This window comes from Callorhinus ursinus, unplaced genomic scaffold (assembly GCF_003265705.2).
Source record: "Callorhinus ursinus isolate GAN/ISIS: 27379988/994484 unplaced genomic scaffold, GSC_fseal_2.0 scaffold4, whole genome shotgun sequence".
NCBI lineage: Eukaryota > Metazoa > Chordata > Mammalia > Carnivora > Otariidae > Callorhinus > Callorhinus ursinus.
Window position 1 is genome coordinate 6611440 of NW_027397066.1, and position 17293 is coordinate 6628732.

The window sequence follows — 17293 nt, forward strand, 5'->3', positions numbered from 1 at the left end:
CTACTACCACTACTACTACTATGATCACTACCACCACTGCTACTACTGCTACTACTACTACTATTACCACCACTACCACCACTATTACCACTACTACTATTACCACTACTATCACTACTACTGCTACTACTACTACTGTTACCACCACTACTACTATTACCACTCTTACCACTACTACTGCTACTACTACTATGATCACCACCACCGCTACTACTACTGCCACTACTATTACCACCACCACCACCACTACTACTATTGAATGATTCACCGCAGAGCAGGTCTCTGAGGACACTGGGGGTGCACCTCCTCCAATGTGTTACCCTCAGCAGTTAAAGTGAGCATTTGAAATAGAAATCAGACCCCATCAGCCCTCCGATCAGACCCTCCTACACTTTCCCACGGCACTGGGATCCAACAGCTGACCTAATGGCGCCCTAGTTCCTTCCCAGTCTCTGACTTCCTTTCCCTTCCACCCAGCTCATGCCACTCCCACCACACACACGTCCTTGCTCTTTCCAGAATGGCACCTACATGGCAGCCCTCGCCTCGTGGGCTTGTTGAGCGACATGTAGCCAGTCTGAAGTGAGATGTGCTGTAAGTATAAAGTACATGCCAATTCCAAAGACTGAGTATAAAAAAAAAGAAATTTAGAATACCCTATTAACACATTTTATATAACGATTCCAAGCTGAAATGATGTTTTGGATATGTGGGCTGAATACAATACATTATCAAAAGTAATTTTATCAGTTCCTTTTTTACCTTTTTAATGTAGCTACTAGAAAAATTTAAATTACATTTGTGGCTTGAATTATATTTCTATTAGGCAGCACTGTTCTGGAACTTGCCAGGCAGGTTCTTGCCTTCATTACTGCCTCTGCCTGGAAGATATTCCCTTTAGTTGTCTGCACGCGGGCCACATGCACACTTGCTTCCTGTATGTTGACCCACTTCATTCTCAGGACATCCATGGTCCATTTTACGTGTGGAGAAACTGACAGAAGAAAGGGTAAGAAGGCCAAGGCCACACTGGTGGTTGCATGGGGACTTGAACCAATGGGAGGACCTCTGAGCCAAGGTCCTTCCCCACTTCATGTTGCCTCTCCGGAGAACAACAGCTTTTGCTCCTTAAGGGTCAACTTTTGGGTGCCTAAAATACGCCTAAGTGCTGGCCATCCTGCCCCTAATATGGGGAGCTGAGGGGGACCCTTCAAGTACTTTTATCAGGGGGCATCTTGCCCTCCTTCAAATTAAATGATGGACAGCGTGTGACCACAGTGGGCCACTTGTCCATTTTGCCGCTTGTTTTTAACACTCAGAGAAGTGATTCATGACCACGTAATTCCTATCTCACTTGGAAAAATGCAAATTTAAATAAGGTTAATACCAATTCCCTCAGCCCCCACGAGAGTCTGGTCATTAACACTGTTAGAGAAGAAATGAAGGCGGAAGTGGTGTTTCCCTCAGGTCTGTTTCCCTGCCAGCCCCAGCCTGTGGACTCCAAGTCCACATGCATTTCTGGTGCAAATACAAAAGCCTCACTTTCTGTCTCAACTAACTTGAGTTTCTTGTTAAAGGAGGTAATGTGGGTAATGTACAGCACTGTGCCTGGCCCCAAATAAGTACTCAATAAATGGTCTTGGTGATGATGGTGATGCTGATGATGGTGGTCATGGTGGTCATGGTGATGGTGATGGCTGTGATGATGATGGTGGTGATGGTGGGCGGGGGGTAGTGGTGATGAGAATAATTGTCAAATTTCAGTACTCCGCTGAGATTTGTTGGTTTCCTTGTTGAGCACTGACGGGGGTGTTTTGAGTCCACCTCAAAACCAGTGCCTGTGTGGGAGTGCGGGATGAGGCAGATGGAGAGTTTAGGATGACCTACAGGGCAAGTAGGTCATTGCTGGCTTCATACATCAAAATAAGGGGCTACAGGAGGAGAAGCAGATTTAGGGAGGAAATGATGATTTCTCACTGGGCATATTCAGTTTTTAGGAGCCCATTTGATCTCTATGTGGAGTTGATCTGCAGGGAAGTAGACACCTGGGTCAGGAACTTGGGAAGGAAGTACAGGTGGAGAGCAGGAGTGGGGGCACCAGAGAAGACGTGGACACTATCAGTGGAGAAGACCATCCTGGGACAGTGCCTGCAGTGAGAAGTGCATGGGCCAAGGGCAGAACCTGGGGAGTGCCGGCATCCATGGACAGGAAGAAGACAAGAGTGGGAGGGGGCAAAGGAGGGGTGGCCAGAGGGGGGAGACGTAGGAAACGGATCTGCCATAGCCTGAGGAGGAAGAGAGCTTTAAGGAAAGGATCACTGAGCGTCTCCCTGAGTGGGACAAAAAGACAGCAAAGAGGCTCATATCTGCTCAGGTCAGGTTTTGGTGCCAAACTACTGAACAATAATTGTTTTTTCTGAGTTTTCTTAATTTTGGAATTGCAGATAAGGGAATGTGGACACAATGGGCATGGAGTTGCGCAGTCCTGATCAGGCTATGGGGAAGGAGGGCTGTTGGCAGATGCCTCCAGCCCCGTTAGGGTCAGTAGAAAACCACCTGGCCCCAGCGCACACCCGTCCCAGGGTGGCTCACTTCCAATGACTGCAGGCAGCAGGGCAGAAAGGCCTGGGCCACAGCATGGCCCTATCTGATGGGCCATTTCAGCTGCAGACTCCCTATGGGTTGGCTGAGCTGTTCTTGGGCCCACATCACAGCCCAACCTCTCTCTCCACCCACCCCATGCCTCCCTTCAACAGGTGAAGACCCCTGATAAACATCCCTCATCCCAAACCGCATCTTGGCATCGGATTCTAGAGAAGCTACCCTGTGACAAGGACCGTACTTTATATATGTCAGCTCACCTGTCCTGGGATGGCTAATGGTCATGTCTACGCTACCATGTCTAAGACTGACCGCTAATCTGCTTCCTTCGCCACCTCAGTTAATGGCAGCACCATACTTGGAGTCTCTTTGTTCTGGTCTTGCTCCACATCCCACATCCAACCTGCCAAAGCATTCGGTCCACTAAAACTTACAAATGTTACTGTGTTTGGAATCCATCATTTCTCATCACTTCCTCCACTGCCACCCTGGTCCAAGGGGCCACCACCGTTTGCCCACACGACTGTAAGAACTTTCTGACTGATTTCCCAGCTTTTACCCTTGGCCTCCTACAGGCTATTTTAACATGGAAGTCAAGAAAATCCTTTTAAAATGGAGCTTAGAAGCTGTCACTCCTCTGCCCCAAATCCCCAGAGGGCTGCCATCTCTCCCAAAGAAAAAGCCCAAAGTCCTTAAAATGGCCTACAGAGTGGCACACAACCTGCCGCTTCCTGTCTTCCATCCATTCCATCTCCAGCCGATCTTCCTTCACTCACTCCCTGCCCTCACTGGCCTCCTTGCTGTTCTTTCAACAGATCAGACATGTTCCTGCCTCAGGGCCTTTGCATGGACTCTTCTCGCTGCTGGGTGCGCTCCTCCAACCATCTGCATGTCTCATTCCTCCCAACGCTTCCCATCTTTGCTCAACTGTCACCTTGCCACCGAGGCCTTCCCTAACAACCCCGGATCAAATTCAATACTTTCTCAAAGGGGCTTCCCACCAAGCTCTCTTGCTCTAATTTTCACCACAGTGCTTACCCCATTCCTATACACTTTGTAAGTGACTTTTCACATTGTTTCATCTCTCCCTCCACTATAGCAACGCTCTGTGGTGACAGGTGTTTTTGTCTCTTTTGTTTTTATTGTATCCCCAGCACCTAGAGGAATGCCTGGCACATGGTTCCATCAGTAACTACTTGAATGAATAGCGGGATTTAAGCCTTGTAAGGGCCCAGCAAGGTAGATAGTATGGTTATCTTTAACTTTTAGGTGAGGCCCAGAGAGATTAAGCCATTTGCCCAAAGCCACACTGTTAGTAAGAGGTAGAATTAGTGCCTGAACTGTGGAGGCTTCTTGTTCCAGAATTTTTACTTTGAATCAGTTATGGGCTGAATTGTGTCACCCCCTCTCGACACACCCTACAAAATTCATGTTGAAGTCCTAACCTCCAGGACCTCAGAACGTGACTGTATTTGGAGTTGGGGTCTTTAAAGTGGTGATTAAGGCAAAATGAGGTCAGATATGTGGGCCTTGATCTATGATGACTGGTGTCCTCATAAGACAAAGAGGGATACAGGGAGAAGATGCTGTCTACAAGCCAAGGAGAGAGGCCTCAGAAGGAACCAACCTGGCGTGCACTTCGCTCTGGGACTTCCAGCCTCTAGATCTGTGAGACAGTACATTTCTGGTGTTTAAACCTCTCGATCTGTGCTCCTTGGTTATGGAAGCTGAGCAGACTCATCCAATCACTATCCAAGCTGAGTATACATGTGGGGTCCAGTCTGGTCCTGCCCACCTCTTAATCCCCTCTGCTAACACCCAGCTCCCCCATAATGCCACTAGCCACCTGGCCCACTGGCCCACTTCCCATATAGCCTGCTATCTCATGCCTTTTAACCTTAGGAAAGGCTATTAGTACCTGACTGCCCCATTCGCCCCCACCCCTCCCCAACACTCTCACAAAGATGTCCACATCTGAATCTCCAGAATCTGTGAACATGTTAGCTTGTAGGACAAAAGAGACTTTCCAGGTGTGATTAAATTAAGGACCTTGGGATGGGGAGGTTATTCTGGAATATTCTATCCAATCCAGGTGGGTCCAGTATAATCACAGGGTCCTTACACAAAGGAGGCCGGAGGTCAGACATGAGAGAAGTTGCCATTCTGCTAGCTCTGAGGACTGAGGAAGGGGACACAAGATTTGGGGTGTGGGTGTTCTCTCAGTGGGAAAAGGCAAGCAAGCAAATCCCCCCGGAGACACAGGGAACCATCCTTGCCCGGTGCAAGTGATTTCAGACTTCTGACCTCCAGAGCTGTAGGAGAGGAGATCCCGGTGGTTCTCAGCCACCGAGTTAGGGATCATCTGCAGTAGCAGCCTCAGAATCAAGCACAGCCCTGCCTCACCCTGACTTGTCCGCAAGAACTGCGTTCTGTTAATTCCTCAAGATCCAGACACTGAACATGCTCCTTTGTGTGCCCTCTGACCCTCCTCGGCAGAGGTCACTGCTCCTGGCCTGGCACCCACCTCGCTCGCATCTCCACTGCATGGGTAACAGGGCGTTCAAACACAAGCTTCATTTGGACTCAGGACCAAGAAGCAACAGAGGCAGAAATGCCAAAGTCTCTGCACGCAGGATGCACAGGAAGGCCAGCAAAGGTTAATTCACCGACCTCCAGCCCCTTCACCCATTTTGAGATTAGCAGTGTGTGAGGAAGTTGAGGAGGGACGGGGGCTCTTGTTGGGTTGTGAACCCCCAACCACAGGGGAGGGATGGGGTGCTCCGCTCACCCCATCTCTTGGTCCCTGGAGGGTATGAGGGTATGACAGTCGCTTTATTCGGCACAAGATGTGATTCAGTGAGTGATCTCACCCTGGATTATCAGCATGGGTCCTCAGTGCATCACAGGGACCCCTGTAAGAGGGAGGCAGGAGAATGCAGGGCAGACACCAGGGAGGAGGCCATGTGGAGACGGGGCAGAGATGGGGGGATGTGGCTGCAAGTCGAACAAAGCTAGCAGTTGCCAGAAGCCAGGAGAGAGGCCTGCAACAGATTCTCCCCCGCCCCTCCCCCGAGCTTCCAGAGGTGCTGGCCCTGCCCCCACCGTCATTTCTGACTTTGCTCTCCAGAGCTGCGAGAGGATGCACTTCTGTCCCTTAAAGGCTCCCCTTTGTGGTCCTGTGTGACTGCAGGCATAGGAAACGGACACCCTCAGACCGAGAGTCAGGCTCTCACCCCCACAGCCGTGAGGGTCAGTTAAGCGTCAGACTCCTCTGCCAGGCTCCCAGGGATTGCTCAGCTCGGAGGAAGACAGCGGCCGGTGGACACCACAGAAGAGCCTAGAAGCTGGGTGCCTGTCACTCATTTCAGGGACTGTAGGACCAGAATTTCCCACGTTTCGGTTGAAAATCCAGGCCTATGGGCTGACGCTTTGGAGGGCCCAAATTCTTTCCCAGAGCAGCATTTGCTTGGGATTGCTTCGAAGGGAGGATCCTTTCCGGAGAGGACGTGGCAGCAAATCATGAAGAGCACGGCCACATTTTCCTACTCATTTCAGGAGATAAGCTCACTAATTAACTCTGCCTTGGACGGTGGGAAAGAGATAAGTAGGAAAGCTAAGCGTTTGCAAAAGTGAAGGGGGAAGAACGGCAGCAAAGATGAGACTGCAGAGCTGTGGAGAAGAGGGTTCAAAGCCTGGCGGGCTGCCTGTGCACCGGGTGATGTGGGCGGGGCAGGCTCCGCAGAGTAGAGGTGCCCTCGTCAGGGATCGGGGGTCTCCTTTGCAGGGTGCTGTGAGGACCAGGGTGAAGGAGGCAAAGTACCTAGTGCTGAGCAGAATATATCGATTTTAAAAGTTCCACTTGTTCCTCTTGAATAAGCAGAACGTGCCCCTTCCACCCATCTGCTTGGCATTACGTGTCAGATGCTACAAGCCCCTCATTTCCAAGCCCGGTGGCCCTGCCCCTACAGCTGCCTGGCGGTAAGCAAATAGTTTCCTGCCTACTCTGTGCCCTGCTAGTTTCTAAGGCCGCTGAGCAGATCACTGCAAACCTGGTGACTTGAAATAACAGAAAGGTATTCTCTCCCAGTTCTGGAGGCCAGAGCGGAAGTCGGGGTGCGGGCAGGGTTCATTTTCCCAGAGGCCCTGCGTGAGGAGCTGTCCCGAGGCTCTCTTAGCTGCTGGCAGTCCCTGGTGCTCCGTGATTGTCCCTGTGTCACTTGCATTTCTGCCTCTGTCCTCACGTTACCTTCTCCTCTCTGTGTCCCCCCCATGTGCTCTCCTCATCTTGGAAGGACACCAGTCATTGGATTTCGGGCCCACCCTCAATCCAGGGTGATTTCACCTTGAGATCCTTAACTGATGACAGCTACAAGGACCTACTTCTAAACAAGGTCACATTCTGAGGTTCCGGGCAGACGCGAATCTGTCGGGGGGTGCACTATTCACCCCACTGCAGTAGCTAGGACTGCAAGCACTGCCCTCCCGTTGACCTCGGGAGCATCTGCCATGAGTGACCTCGGAGAGCAGAGCCTCTCGGGGGCCCCAGCTCCCTCATGTGCCCGCTGGGAAAGCCATGGTTGGCCCATGGGGCTGGGGTGAGGGCGGAGAGAGCTGGCTCGAGCCCGACACCCAGCAGACCCCGAAACACCCGCGAGATACACGACCGCCCACACTCTCACTGTTATCATCGTTACTGTGACTTTTTTTTTTTTTTAAAGATTTTATTTGACAGAGAGAGAGAGACAGCGAGAGAGGGAACACAAGCAGGGGGAGTGGGAGAGGGAGAAGCAGGCTTCCCGCTGAGCAGGGAGCCTGATGCGGGGCTCGATCCCAGGACCCTGAGATCATGACCTGAGCTGAAGGCAGACGCTTAACGACTGAGCCACCCAGGCGCCCCGTTACTGTGACTTTTACTATCGTTCTGAGAGTCTGTGCTGGAGATGTCAATGGCCAGTGCTCAGTTTGGCTAGCTCACTGAGTGTGAGTCTTTGGGCAGTCATGGAGCTGGTTACTAAGTCTAGAAGCTTCCACAGACAGGAGTGGTTTGGGCTGGGCTGGCGCCTTAGGAATTATTCAGAAAACATGTTAAAATGCCATTCCTGTTGCCTGCCCAGTGGCCTGGACAGGGCCTTGGGGTTATGTTTGACCACAGACGGGGGTTTCTGAAGGGTAGCCGCCCAGCTGGAGAACTCCTAAACTGGGTCAGACCCTCATTTCACTGATGGGGAAGCCCAGACCCGCAGGGGGACATGGCCTTGCCCAAATCACTGCAGCTTTTGGCAAAAGGGCAGCAACACTCCGAACCATCCACAGATGGCCCCTCTGGAGCCCCACATCCTCCCTGTGCATTAGCTGGGGCAGCAGGGTATGCTGTCTCCTCTCCTGGCCAGGAAGCAGGGCTCAGAGAAGTGACTAAGGAAGGTCACAAGGTTGGCTCAAGATCAACGCAGCCAAAGCCAAAGACGTAAAATGCATTAGTGAATAAGAATATGTTAGTAAGAGAATCCAGTCTATGGACAGGTGGGGAGCCCTGGCTATCTGAACCTTTTGTCATCCACACTCTTGTTTCCCAAACACAGAATAAAATAAATTAAGATAAGTGTGTTGACATATCCTTGCTATCTAAATCCAGTTGCTTTTTACACACATCTCTGAAACCAAATGGATTTAGAGCAGAGGAAGACACGTATTCTTACTGTGGATGAGAATATACTTAATGCTACTCAGCTGTGCCTTCCCAATCCCCACTAACCTCCACCCACAACAGCAGGGAATGAAGAAAACAGAGGAAAGTTCTTCGAAGTTCACTTATGCAGACAAAGTGAACAATAACACAGAAATCTATAAAAGCTGTTAAAAATCATTCTTTTCTGGACAGAATTCTGTACATTTTCCATAGATAGAGAAGTAAGATAAATTCAGCAAATTATTTTTCTGTATGATTTGGCTTTCTGTATAATTTGACCTCCAGTGTGCTGACTTTTGATGAGTTAACTTTCAGTACATCGTTTTGCTTCCTGCATGGCCAACAGGTGGAGGGGTGGACGTGGGAAGTTAGTGTCATATGTTGAGATCATCTAAATGATCAGGTCTTTGACATTTCCCTATATCTGCCTTTACCATTACAGCTTGTCTTGTTATCAAACATTCTTCCAGTTATCAGTTTGAGCGTGCCATATCCCCCCAGTAGGACCCTGACCTCTGTTACTTAAGGTCAGATCCCTTGTGGACAGATCGTGTGTATGTGCATGTGTGTTTCACCATTGTATCTCCAGGCCTGGAAGGATGCCTGCTCCGAAGTATGCCCTCACTATCTGTGAAATGGGTGAATGAATGAATGATATCTCTATCTCTATCTATCTACCTAACTGTCTACCTACCCATCTATCCATCTATATTTCTCTCTGAGAGTCCATAATTGTCTTTCCAGATTAAATCAACATGATAGATAGGGGAGCGCTTTTTCCAGCCACTAGGCACTCCGCACGTCCCATCAGGGTGGCTCTGGCCTTCTGGAGCATTTAGAGCAGAATGACCTTCTAAGAGCAGGGACCATACTCCATGTTTTGGGGTAGACAGTGGTGTGTCTGTCCTCCTCACCAGCATGGGAACCTCCCTTGGAAGGTTTCACTTGGTACCACGCACAGAGCCTCCCCGTCATAAGATCTTTCACACTGTAACTGAAATGCTTTGGTGGCATTTCCTTTCCCTCAAAGATAAAGCTCTTTTATGGTGCCTCATTTATTAGCTGTCACGGCCACTGCCTCGGGGTTATGCACACAGATAAAATATGCAGCCGGAAACTGCCTGCCCAGTTTCTCTTCCCCTTCACCTAATTTCAACTCCCAGTCAAGCCGCCTTGAATTGATTTGCTCATCACAGAAGCTGCCTCCGGCAAACTCCTGGTTTCTTTCCTGGGAGGATGATCCTTTCCACTTAATTCTGGAAGGGCAGCCTCAAACAGGGAGTCTCTCAGTCCCTTATCTATCAGCATTTCGGAGCCACACTTTCCCAGGATGGCTCCTCCTGGGATCTGCTCCTGTCCAGTTAAGATGATCTCCCAACCCAAGTGGCAGCCTCCCTTAGGTAATTTCCCTGGGGCTTAAGCTGTGCATTGTCAATGTGAACTGAAGAGAAGTTTCTAGAGCCTGGCCGATCTTACCACGGGTGAGGCTTGGCAGCTGGGTGACATGGTGGGGCTTGGGGAGCAGAGGGTAAGGGGCCCCACTGATCTGGGATTAGGGAAGGTAGGTGGACCTCCCTTTAGGGAGGCTCCCAGATGCTAGGGAGAGCTTAGAATCTAAACCGCCAGAAACCCAGCAGGCTCTGTGATCAGAAGAAAACCGTGTTTGCCCACAATGGGAGTAAAAACAACAAATCTAACACACCTGTGGGGTTCCAAGCGTGCAGCCAGATTTCAGGACCCCGGGCTGTAGCCGACACTACGAGTCAGAAGCTTAACCGACTGCGCCACCCAGCTGCCCCAAACTTTCTCTTAAAATTTACAGGAGGGGGCGCCTGGGTGGCTCAGTTGGTTAAGCGACTGCCTTCGGCTCAGGTCATGATCCTGGAGTCCCGGGATCGAGTCCCGCGTCGGGCTCCCTGCTCAGCGGGGAGTCTGCTTCTCCCTCTGACCCTCCCCCCTCTCATGTGCTCTCTCTCTCTCTCATTCTCTCTCTCAAATAAATAAAATCTTTAAAAAATAAATAAATAAAATTTACAAGAGGGCGCCTGAGTGGCTCAGTCATTAAGCATCTGCCTTCAGCTCAGGTCATGATCCCGGGGTCCTGGGATCGAGCCCCACATCGGGCTCCCTGCTCCGCGGGAAGCCTGCTTCCCCCTCTCCCACTCCCCCTGCTTGTGTTCCCTCTCTCGCTGTCTCTCTCTCTGTCAAATAAATAAATAAAATCTTTAAATAAGAAAAAATAAAATTTACAAGAAAAATAATTCTTTGCTCATAGGTCATACGAAATAAGCTATGGGCCACATTTGGCCCACATGCCATAGTTTGCTGACCCCGGACGATAGAACTGTCAGTTTTGTGAGGTAGTGAGTTCCCCACTGATTGAAGCACTCAAGTGATGGATTTCTGGCAGGAATGCACATCGTCCAGGGCTGTGCTTGCACTCCCACTGCAGAGGCGCGTAGTTGTGACAGAGGCTGTGTGGCCTGTAAAAATATTTATAGCTGGACCTTTACAGAAAAAGTTTGCCAATCCCTGCATTAAATAAATGAGTATATACAGGAAACATGAGCCAGTGAAGGTGTGACGAAGCAAGTAAACCAGGAGGATGTGTGTGGCTGTGTGTGTGCATGTATCGGCATGTGGGTGTGCACACGCGCATACTTGTGTGTGTGTGTGTGCCTGTGGGTGCTGATTTTGGATGAAGAGGCCGGGAGAGGACTCACCGGGCCTGACGTCTCATAGGGGGATTTGCACACCAGCCCGTAAGCCTTGTCTTTCTGGTCCACAGCCCAGTGTTCAGAGGCCTCGCTTGGGGCCTCTGGCTGCCCCCCCGCAGGGGTGCCCACATGAATGCTGCCCATAGAAGGGGTGATGGGGGGCCCTGTAGGACTGAGCACATTTACATGTGCCCTTGTCGGTCCTCTGGTCAATTCGCTGCCCCCGTCTTCCTCAGCCCTCTGATCCCCATCACAACACGCCGTGGGGATGTGTTCATGCGTGTGCACACACGTGTGCATGCCTAACGCCCTTCCCCCCCGTTCCGCAGCCCATTCTGTCATCCCACTGTAACAGCCTGCTGTCCGGAATCGGGGGCAGATGCTGTTCATCCGTCACGGATGGGACAGCACATGGAACGTGGTGGCCCACGAAAAGCGGCAACACAAAGGGAGAAACAGAAATTCCGTTCTATGTGTTCTGATAGGAACGTAGTGTTGTTTTCCTCAACATAGAAACCACAATAACCCCAGCCGCACCTGCCGGACAGACGTGCTCAGTTCCAGCCGAGGGGGACCTCTGTCTGGTGGGATCCCTGAGGACACAGACACAGAGCCAGGGAGTGGCGGGGCCATTTTATAGATGGGGAAACTGAGGCCCAAGGAGAGGAGAGGACTTTCCTACTAGGGAAATGGCAGAGCTGGGGCTGGAAGTGAGTCCTGGGGAAAGTGAGGCTCAGAACACTCCAGACTCCACCCTCATGCAGCTACAGTATAAGGTGGTGGTGGTCAGGGCCCTGGGAGTCAGGTGACTGCACCACAGCTCACTCGGCGCCTTCTTTGGAGCTGTCACGAGCCTTAAATGACTTAATGCGAATCAAGTGCTTGGCTACATCGAACAAATACCCAGTGATCAATAAATCTCAGACATTACTATTATCATTATCATTATTATCAAAAACATCTTCCACGCTAAACGGTCACTTCTCTGTGGGCACAGACTGTAACTTGAGTACCTCCCATTCGTCCCAAGCTAGTGCATCTGGCTCAGCGCTCTCACATCTGTTAATTGTAGCTGTGATGTTGTTCTATGTTGTCAGCTCCCCAACTCTGGGTGCGCCTGTTACCTGTTACCTACCGTACGTGGGATGGAACTGAAGGCCACCACTGCATTTAAACAGGCAGGGGACTCCCTCTCCCCCTCCACTCCCAGTCAGGCCTTGCCCCTCCTGGGCCTCAAGCTCCCATGTGTACAATGAGAACACCCCAGCTCAGTGGTGCCGGTGAGGAAGGAGGCGTGCCTTACCTGGCCCGCTGCAGAATGAGGCAATGATGGCCAGGATGCACACGATACTCAGGTACGGGATCCATGGGGCGTGGTCCTGCGAGAGAGCAGGGGTGTGGGCAGGGGAGGAGGCAGCGGGGCAGAGAGGACCTGGGTTCTCACCCCAGCACCTCCTTGATCCGTCTGCATGACCTGGGGCAGGTCACTTCACATCTCTGAGCCCTGGTTTCAGTGTCCATAAAATGGGGATAATGATAACCCCCGAGCCATTCCATCCACCTGTTTTGCAGATTGAGATAAAAAGAGATGATGCCTCCCAAGAATTTAGCAGTGTCCTCAGCATACAGCAGGTGGTAAATAAATGAGTAACTAATACTGGTTGAGTGCTTAGTCTGAGGCAGGCAATATGAGAAGTTTTACAGGCACTCGCACATTTAAAAAATTTTCTTAGTTAATCCCTCTCGTGTAAAACACTACGTTTCTACCCCTGCTCTCCTGACAGGTATGAGACAAGTTAACTGGTGTCACTAAATATGTTTGGGGGGGCTGTCACTTGTCTGGCAGGGTCGGGGTGGCTCGGTGCTGGGCATGGAAAGATGTCCAAGCAGACTGGATGTCTGATCATTAGAACACGGTGTCACCAGTGATGGGACATGGTGAGCATGTCTGGAGGTGCTGGAGCACCTGAGCCCATTCTAGAGAGATTCAGAGAGGGGAGGAGACTGTGTTCACCTTTGAAGGCTAAGCCAGGGTCACACAAGAGCCAAAGGAGAGGAAAAAAAGTTCCAGGAGAGGGTTCTACATGAGCAAGGGCACCAATGGAACAGGCGAGAACAGCACAGGGGTGAGCAGCAAATGTTCAGAGTGGAGGGTGATGGGTTGAGAGGGGGGGACAGCAGCCCTTCCATGTTCAAGTCCATTGGCTCTTGCTGAAGGAGGATCTAGGATCGAGGGGAGTGTTGTGGGCTCTTGTACACTGCCTGGCTCATTGTTGCCCTAAGTCATCCATCCATCCATGCATCCATCCATCGTTCATCCATCCATCTACCCATTGATCCATCTATTATACATCTATCCATCCATCATCTATTCATACATTCACCCATCCACCCATCACCCATCATCTATCCATCCATCCATCCACCCACCCACCCATTATCCACCCATCCATCCACCCATCCACCCATCCATCCATCCATCCATCCAGCCAGCCAGCCAGCCAGCCAGCCAGCCAGCCAGCCAGCCATTTGTTCATTTGGCAAATGAACCCAGTTCCTCCTGGGTGCCATGCACTGGGCTGGGAGGTGGGAATACAGAAATGATACAGGCATGGCCCTTGCTCCCACAACTCTATCAGAAAAGAGAGATGAGTCAACAGGGAAAGCCAATCCTGTGTGATAAGTGATACTGCAGGGTTGCCCCTGGGGTCCCTGGGAACACAGAGGAGGGTGCCTCACTGACACATGGGGTTAGGGAAGGCTTCCTGGAGAGAGAGGTTTCTAAGAGATGTGCAGAACTTCCTGAATTTGGAAAGCAAGAGAAGCCAGTTGAGCAGAGGAGGCCCCCAGGGAGAGGAAAGGGCAGGCTCTTTGGAGGCTGCCAGGCAACAGGGCTGGGGAGTGGGGAAGGGGGGACAGAGGCAGAGGAGGGCAGCCAAGCAGGGAAGAGCTCTGCGACCCTGTGAAGTGAGGCCTAGGGGGGCCCACTTGCTCCGGGCCGCCCTTCCAAACATCTGCCACAGCTGCAGAAAGACAACGTGCCAGGACATCACCTAACTGTGAGGGACCCAGCTCGGTCCGTCTGAGGGGCCCGCAAGGGCACCCTGTGCAGGTCAACCCTGGTCTGGCAGTCGGGCAGGAGGGGTCACTGCCAGCGCATCACCCCCAAGGCAGATGCTTCTGCCTCCTGCCTGGTCAGCAGCCCCAGCAGCACTTCCTTTCTGGACGACAAGCTGCTGTCCATCAGGTACAACCAGGCTAATGCTGCCTTTTTCTAGAGGTTTTTGGGACCTTAAGACATTCAGCAAATGATCAACATGTGCAACTTTCCACTCAGGGATTCATTTTTGAAAAGTGCCAAGATTTGTTGACCACTGTGACCTTGCCTCATGCTTCCCTTGGTGCTGAGCCAGACCTGAGGCACCGAGAAAGGGCTCCGTCACTGCAGGTCGTCCTGAGCAGTGCAGCGGGTAGGAGGAAACCCCAAGACCCTGGAATCTCATCCCAGCTCCGCCATTTACTAGCTGTGGAACCCTGAGCAGCTTCTTCATGTATATTTATGCCTCCGTTTCCTGTCTCCATAAAAGGGAAAAATACCTTCACCAGTGATAGTTCCCCAAGCCTACATTCCCCTAGCACTTGTCATGTTCGGGTGCCCTTCCAGGTACTGTACGTACAGTTTCTCATTTAATCCTCCTAAGACCCCTGGGTATGGGGACAACTGTCCCATTTTAGAGATGAGGCCCTTAGGAGCAGAGCCCCTGCTGGAACCCACCCCCAGAGCACCAGAGCCGGAAGCCAGCTCCATGCTGACCTCCCTCGGGGCATGACAGACACACCCTCTCACCTGCAGGGTCAGCGTGATGGTGAGGATCCCGAAGAAGAGGGCCATCAGCCCAAAGCCGCCCATGAGGAGGGGTCTCCGTCCCAGGCGCTCGATGACCAAGCCCTAGGTCAGGGTGAAAGAGAGACTGTTACTACTTCACTTCCAGCAGCAGGAGAAGGGGAGCGTGGAACCAGCACTGCGGTCATGGTTAAAGGACGGATTTGACCTTCAGGTAGCCCAGCCACTTTCTCCATGGCCACAGCCAGAGCGGCAAAGGTCTTTATGAGAAAGGGAGGGAGAAGAAAGTCACCATCCTTGAGCACCTGCTGTGTGTCCATACACTCACCTTTCCTTTCCATCTTCCTCGTTAGGGAAGGGTGGGCTTATCTGCTAAAGGAACTCAATGGACATGGTTGCTGTAGCCCTTTGCCCACTCTTTGGAGCCAGCCCATGGAAAGCAAGGGCACTGTCTCCTTATGCCCCTGTGCTGTCGATTCTATGGGGCAGACTCCCAAGGCAGGGGCCCAGGGATGGGAGTGGGCAGAGAAGGTTCTGACGTTTTCCACTCTGCCTGTGCCTGGGTGGGTCAATTTCATTCTGGCGTATGATACCAGGAAGCTCCTATGACTGCAGCTTCTGAAGCCATGTGCCCCGGCCCAGCTTCCCATCGCTGTAGGACTGTCACTGACCTCTACCCAGCTGGCCCTGTGTCTACCTCTCACTTGGGCAAAGGTGGGGCTCTTCATTGAGCTCCTTCAAATGCCAATGACCCTGAAAAATAGTGATGTAGCTAAGTTTCAGAGACAGGCAGACTTGGGTTTATATCCTGGGTCAACCACTCTCCAGATGTGTGAGCTTTGGCAAATGACTTTCCTTCCCAGAGCCTCAGGGCCTTTATCTGTGAAAGGAGGTCCAAAATACCCTCCAACAAGGCTGTCTGGAAGGGGCGGGTGGTTCAGTAAGAGACTGCGTTCAAGACACATAACAAGTCTTCCGATTATGCCAAGTACCTTCCCTCTTCTTCCCTCCCCCATCCCGGTGCACAGAAAGAAAACACCGAAGATCAGAGAGGTGAAGTAACTCAGTGGCCATCACACAGGCAGTAGAGAGAGACAGAGACAGAGATGGGTGGAGGAGGGGAGAAAACTTGAACTCACAGCATCAGCATAAAAATGCACAGCTTTTCTCCACTGGGCGATCGGGCAAGGCTTCCTGGAGGAGGCAACAGTAGTGGGAGCCTGTCAGGCAGAGGGACCAGTGGGAGCAAAGGCCCTGGTCAAATGAGTCATCCGGTTTGGATAAGGGAAGGGAGCCTTCAAGGCTGAGGGCCATGAAGCTGGAGCAGGTGCTCCTCTTGTCTGCCAGCTTCACATGATGGTTCAAGAGCCAGAGCATCAAACTGAATGGTCACAATCCTGCCCCAAAGCCTGACAGTCTTGCCACAGAAAACCCAGAGCCCTCCTCCTTTTCCTCTTTCCTCATGCCTGCTCTGAGGAGGGGGTGGTAAGAAGCCCTCTGAGGGAGCTCTCCTGGAGCTGGCGCCGGCCATTGTTCCAGTTGGCCAAGTGCACAGCGAGAGGTGAGCGGGCACATCTTTAGGCCAGCTGAGTGCCCGCAAGATCGGCCACAGCGTGCTGTCAGGGTGCCTTGGTGTGAACGTTGAGAGGACCGGTGTGGCGGGGGCGCTCTGGCATGGAAAGTCAGGGGCTCGGGCAGAAACCATGCTTGGCTGATGGCCAGATGACTGGAAAACATCTACAACTTCCCTCAGGAAGCCTTTTCCTCTGCGGCCTAGGAGGGCAGGGCAGACCCAAATGGCTAAACTTGGCCTCCCTTCACACCTGACCTGATAGAGCAGAGCACAGGTGGCGTCCAGAGGCACATGGACCTGAAAGAAGCAGACCTGAGTTCGAGTCCTGGCTCTGCACCCAGGATAGGTGATTCGGCTTCTGTGAGCCTCAGTTCCTCACCTGTGGTGAGACTGTCTTTGCACTGAGTGCAGCTATGAGATCAGAGGCCAAGAACTCACAGCGTTGGAAGTGACTCATGAACAACAGAGGCTTCCAACAAATGGCAGAAGAGGTATCATTCATTTATTCATTCATTCATTTATTTGAGAGAGAGAGCACGAGTGGGAAGAGGGGTAGAGGGAGAGAATCCTCAAGGAGACCCCCAGCTGAGTACGGAGCCCAACGTGGGGCTCCATCCCAGGATCCTGAGATCATGACCTGAGCCTAAATCAAGAGTTGGTTGCTTAACCGACTGAGCCACCCAGCTGTCCCAGAATATGTATTATTCTTGCAGTTAAGGGGTGGCCTGAGTGTGTCCCAGTTCCTGCCTCTAACTAGCTGTGTGGCTTTGAGACAGTCAGGCACCCTTCTGTGTCTTCCTTGCTCTCTTCTGATGACGACGGGTGGGGGTGAATAACGACCATTTGTCAAGCGCCTGTGTTGGGCCAGATGC

At 51.7% G+C, this 17293-nt stretch overlaps 1 protein-coding gene across 3 annotated transcripts in view; it reads right to left on the minus strand.

Annotated features, from left to right (window-relative positions):
• SLC2A9 (solute carrier family 2 member 9) overlaps positions 1-17293 on the minus strand; it is a 228784-nt gene that overhangs the window by 25354 nt on the left and 186137 nt on the right. For all 3 annotated transcript variants that reach the window (XM_073891428.1, XM_025887600.2, XM_025887599.2), the window contains 2 exons: positions 14852-14953; positions 12308-12383 (listed from right to left, as the gene is read on the minus strand). In XM_073891428.1, the coding sequence (XP_073747529.1) occupies positions 12308-12383; positions 14852-14953 (178 nt within the window). The remainder of the gene's footprint in view (positions 1-12307; positions 12384-14851; positions 14954-17293) is intronic.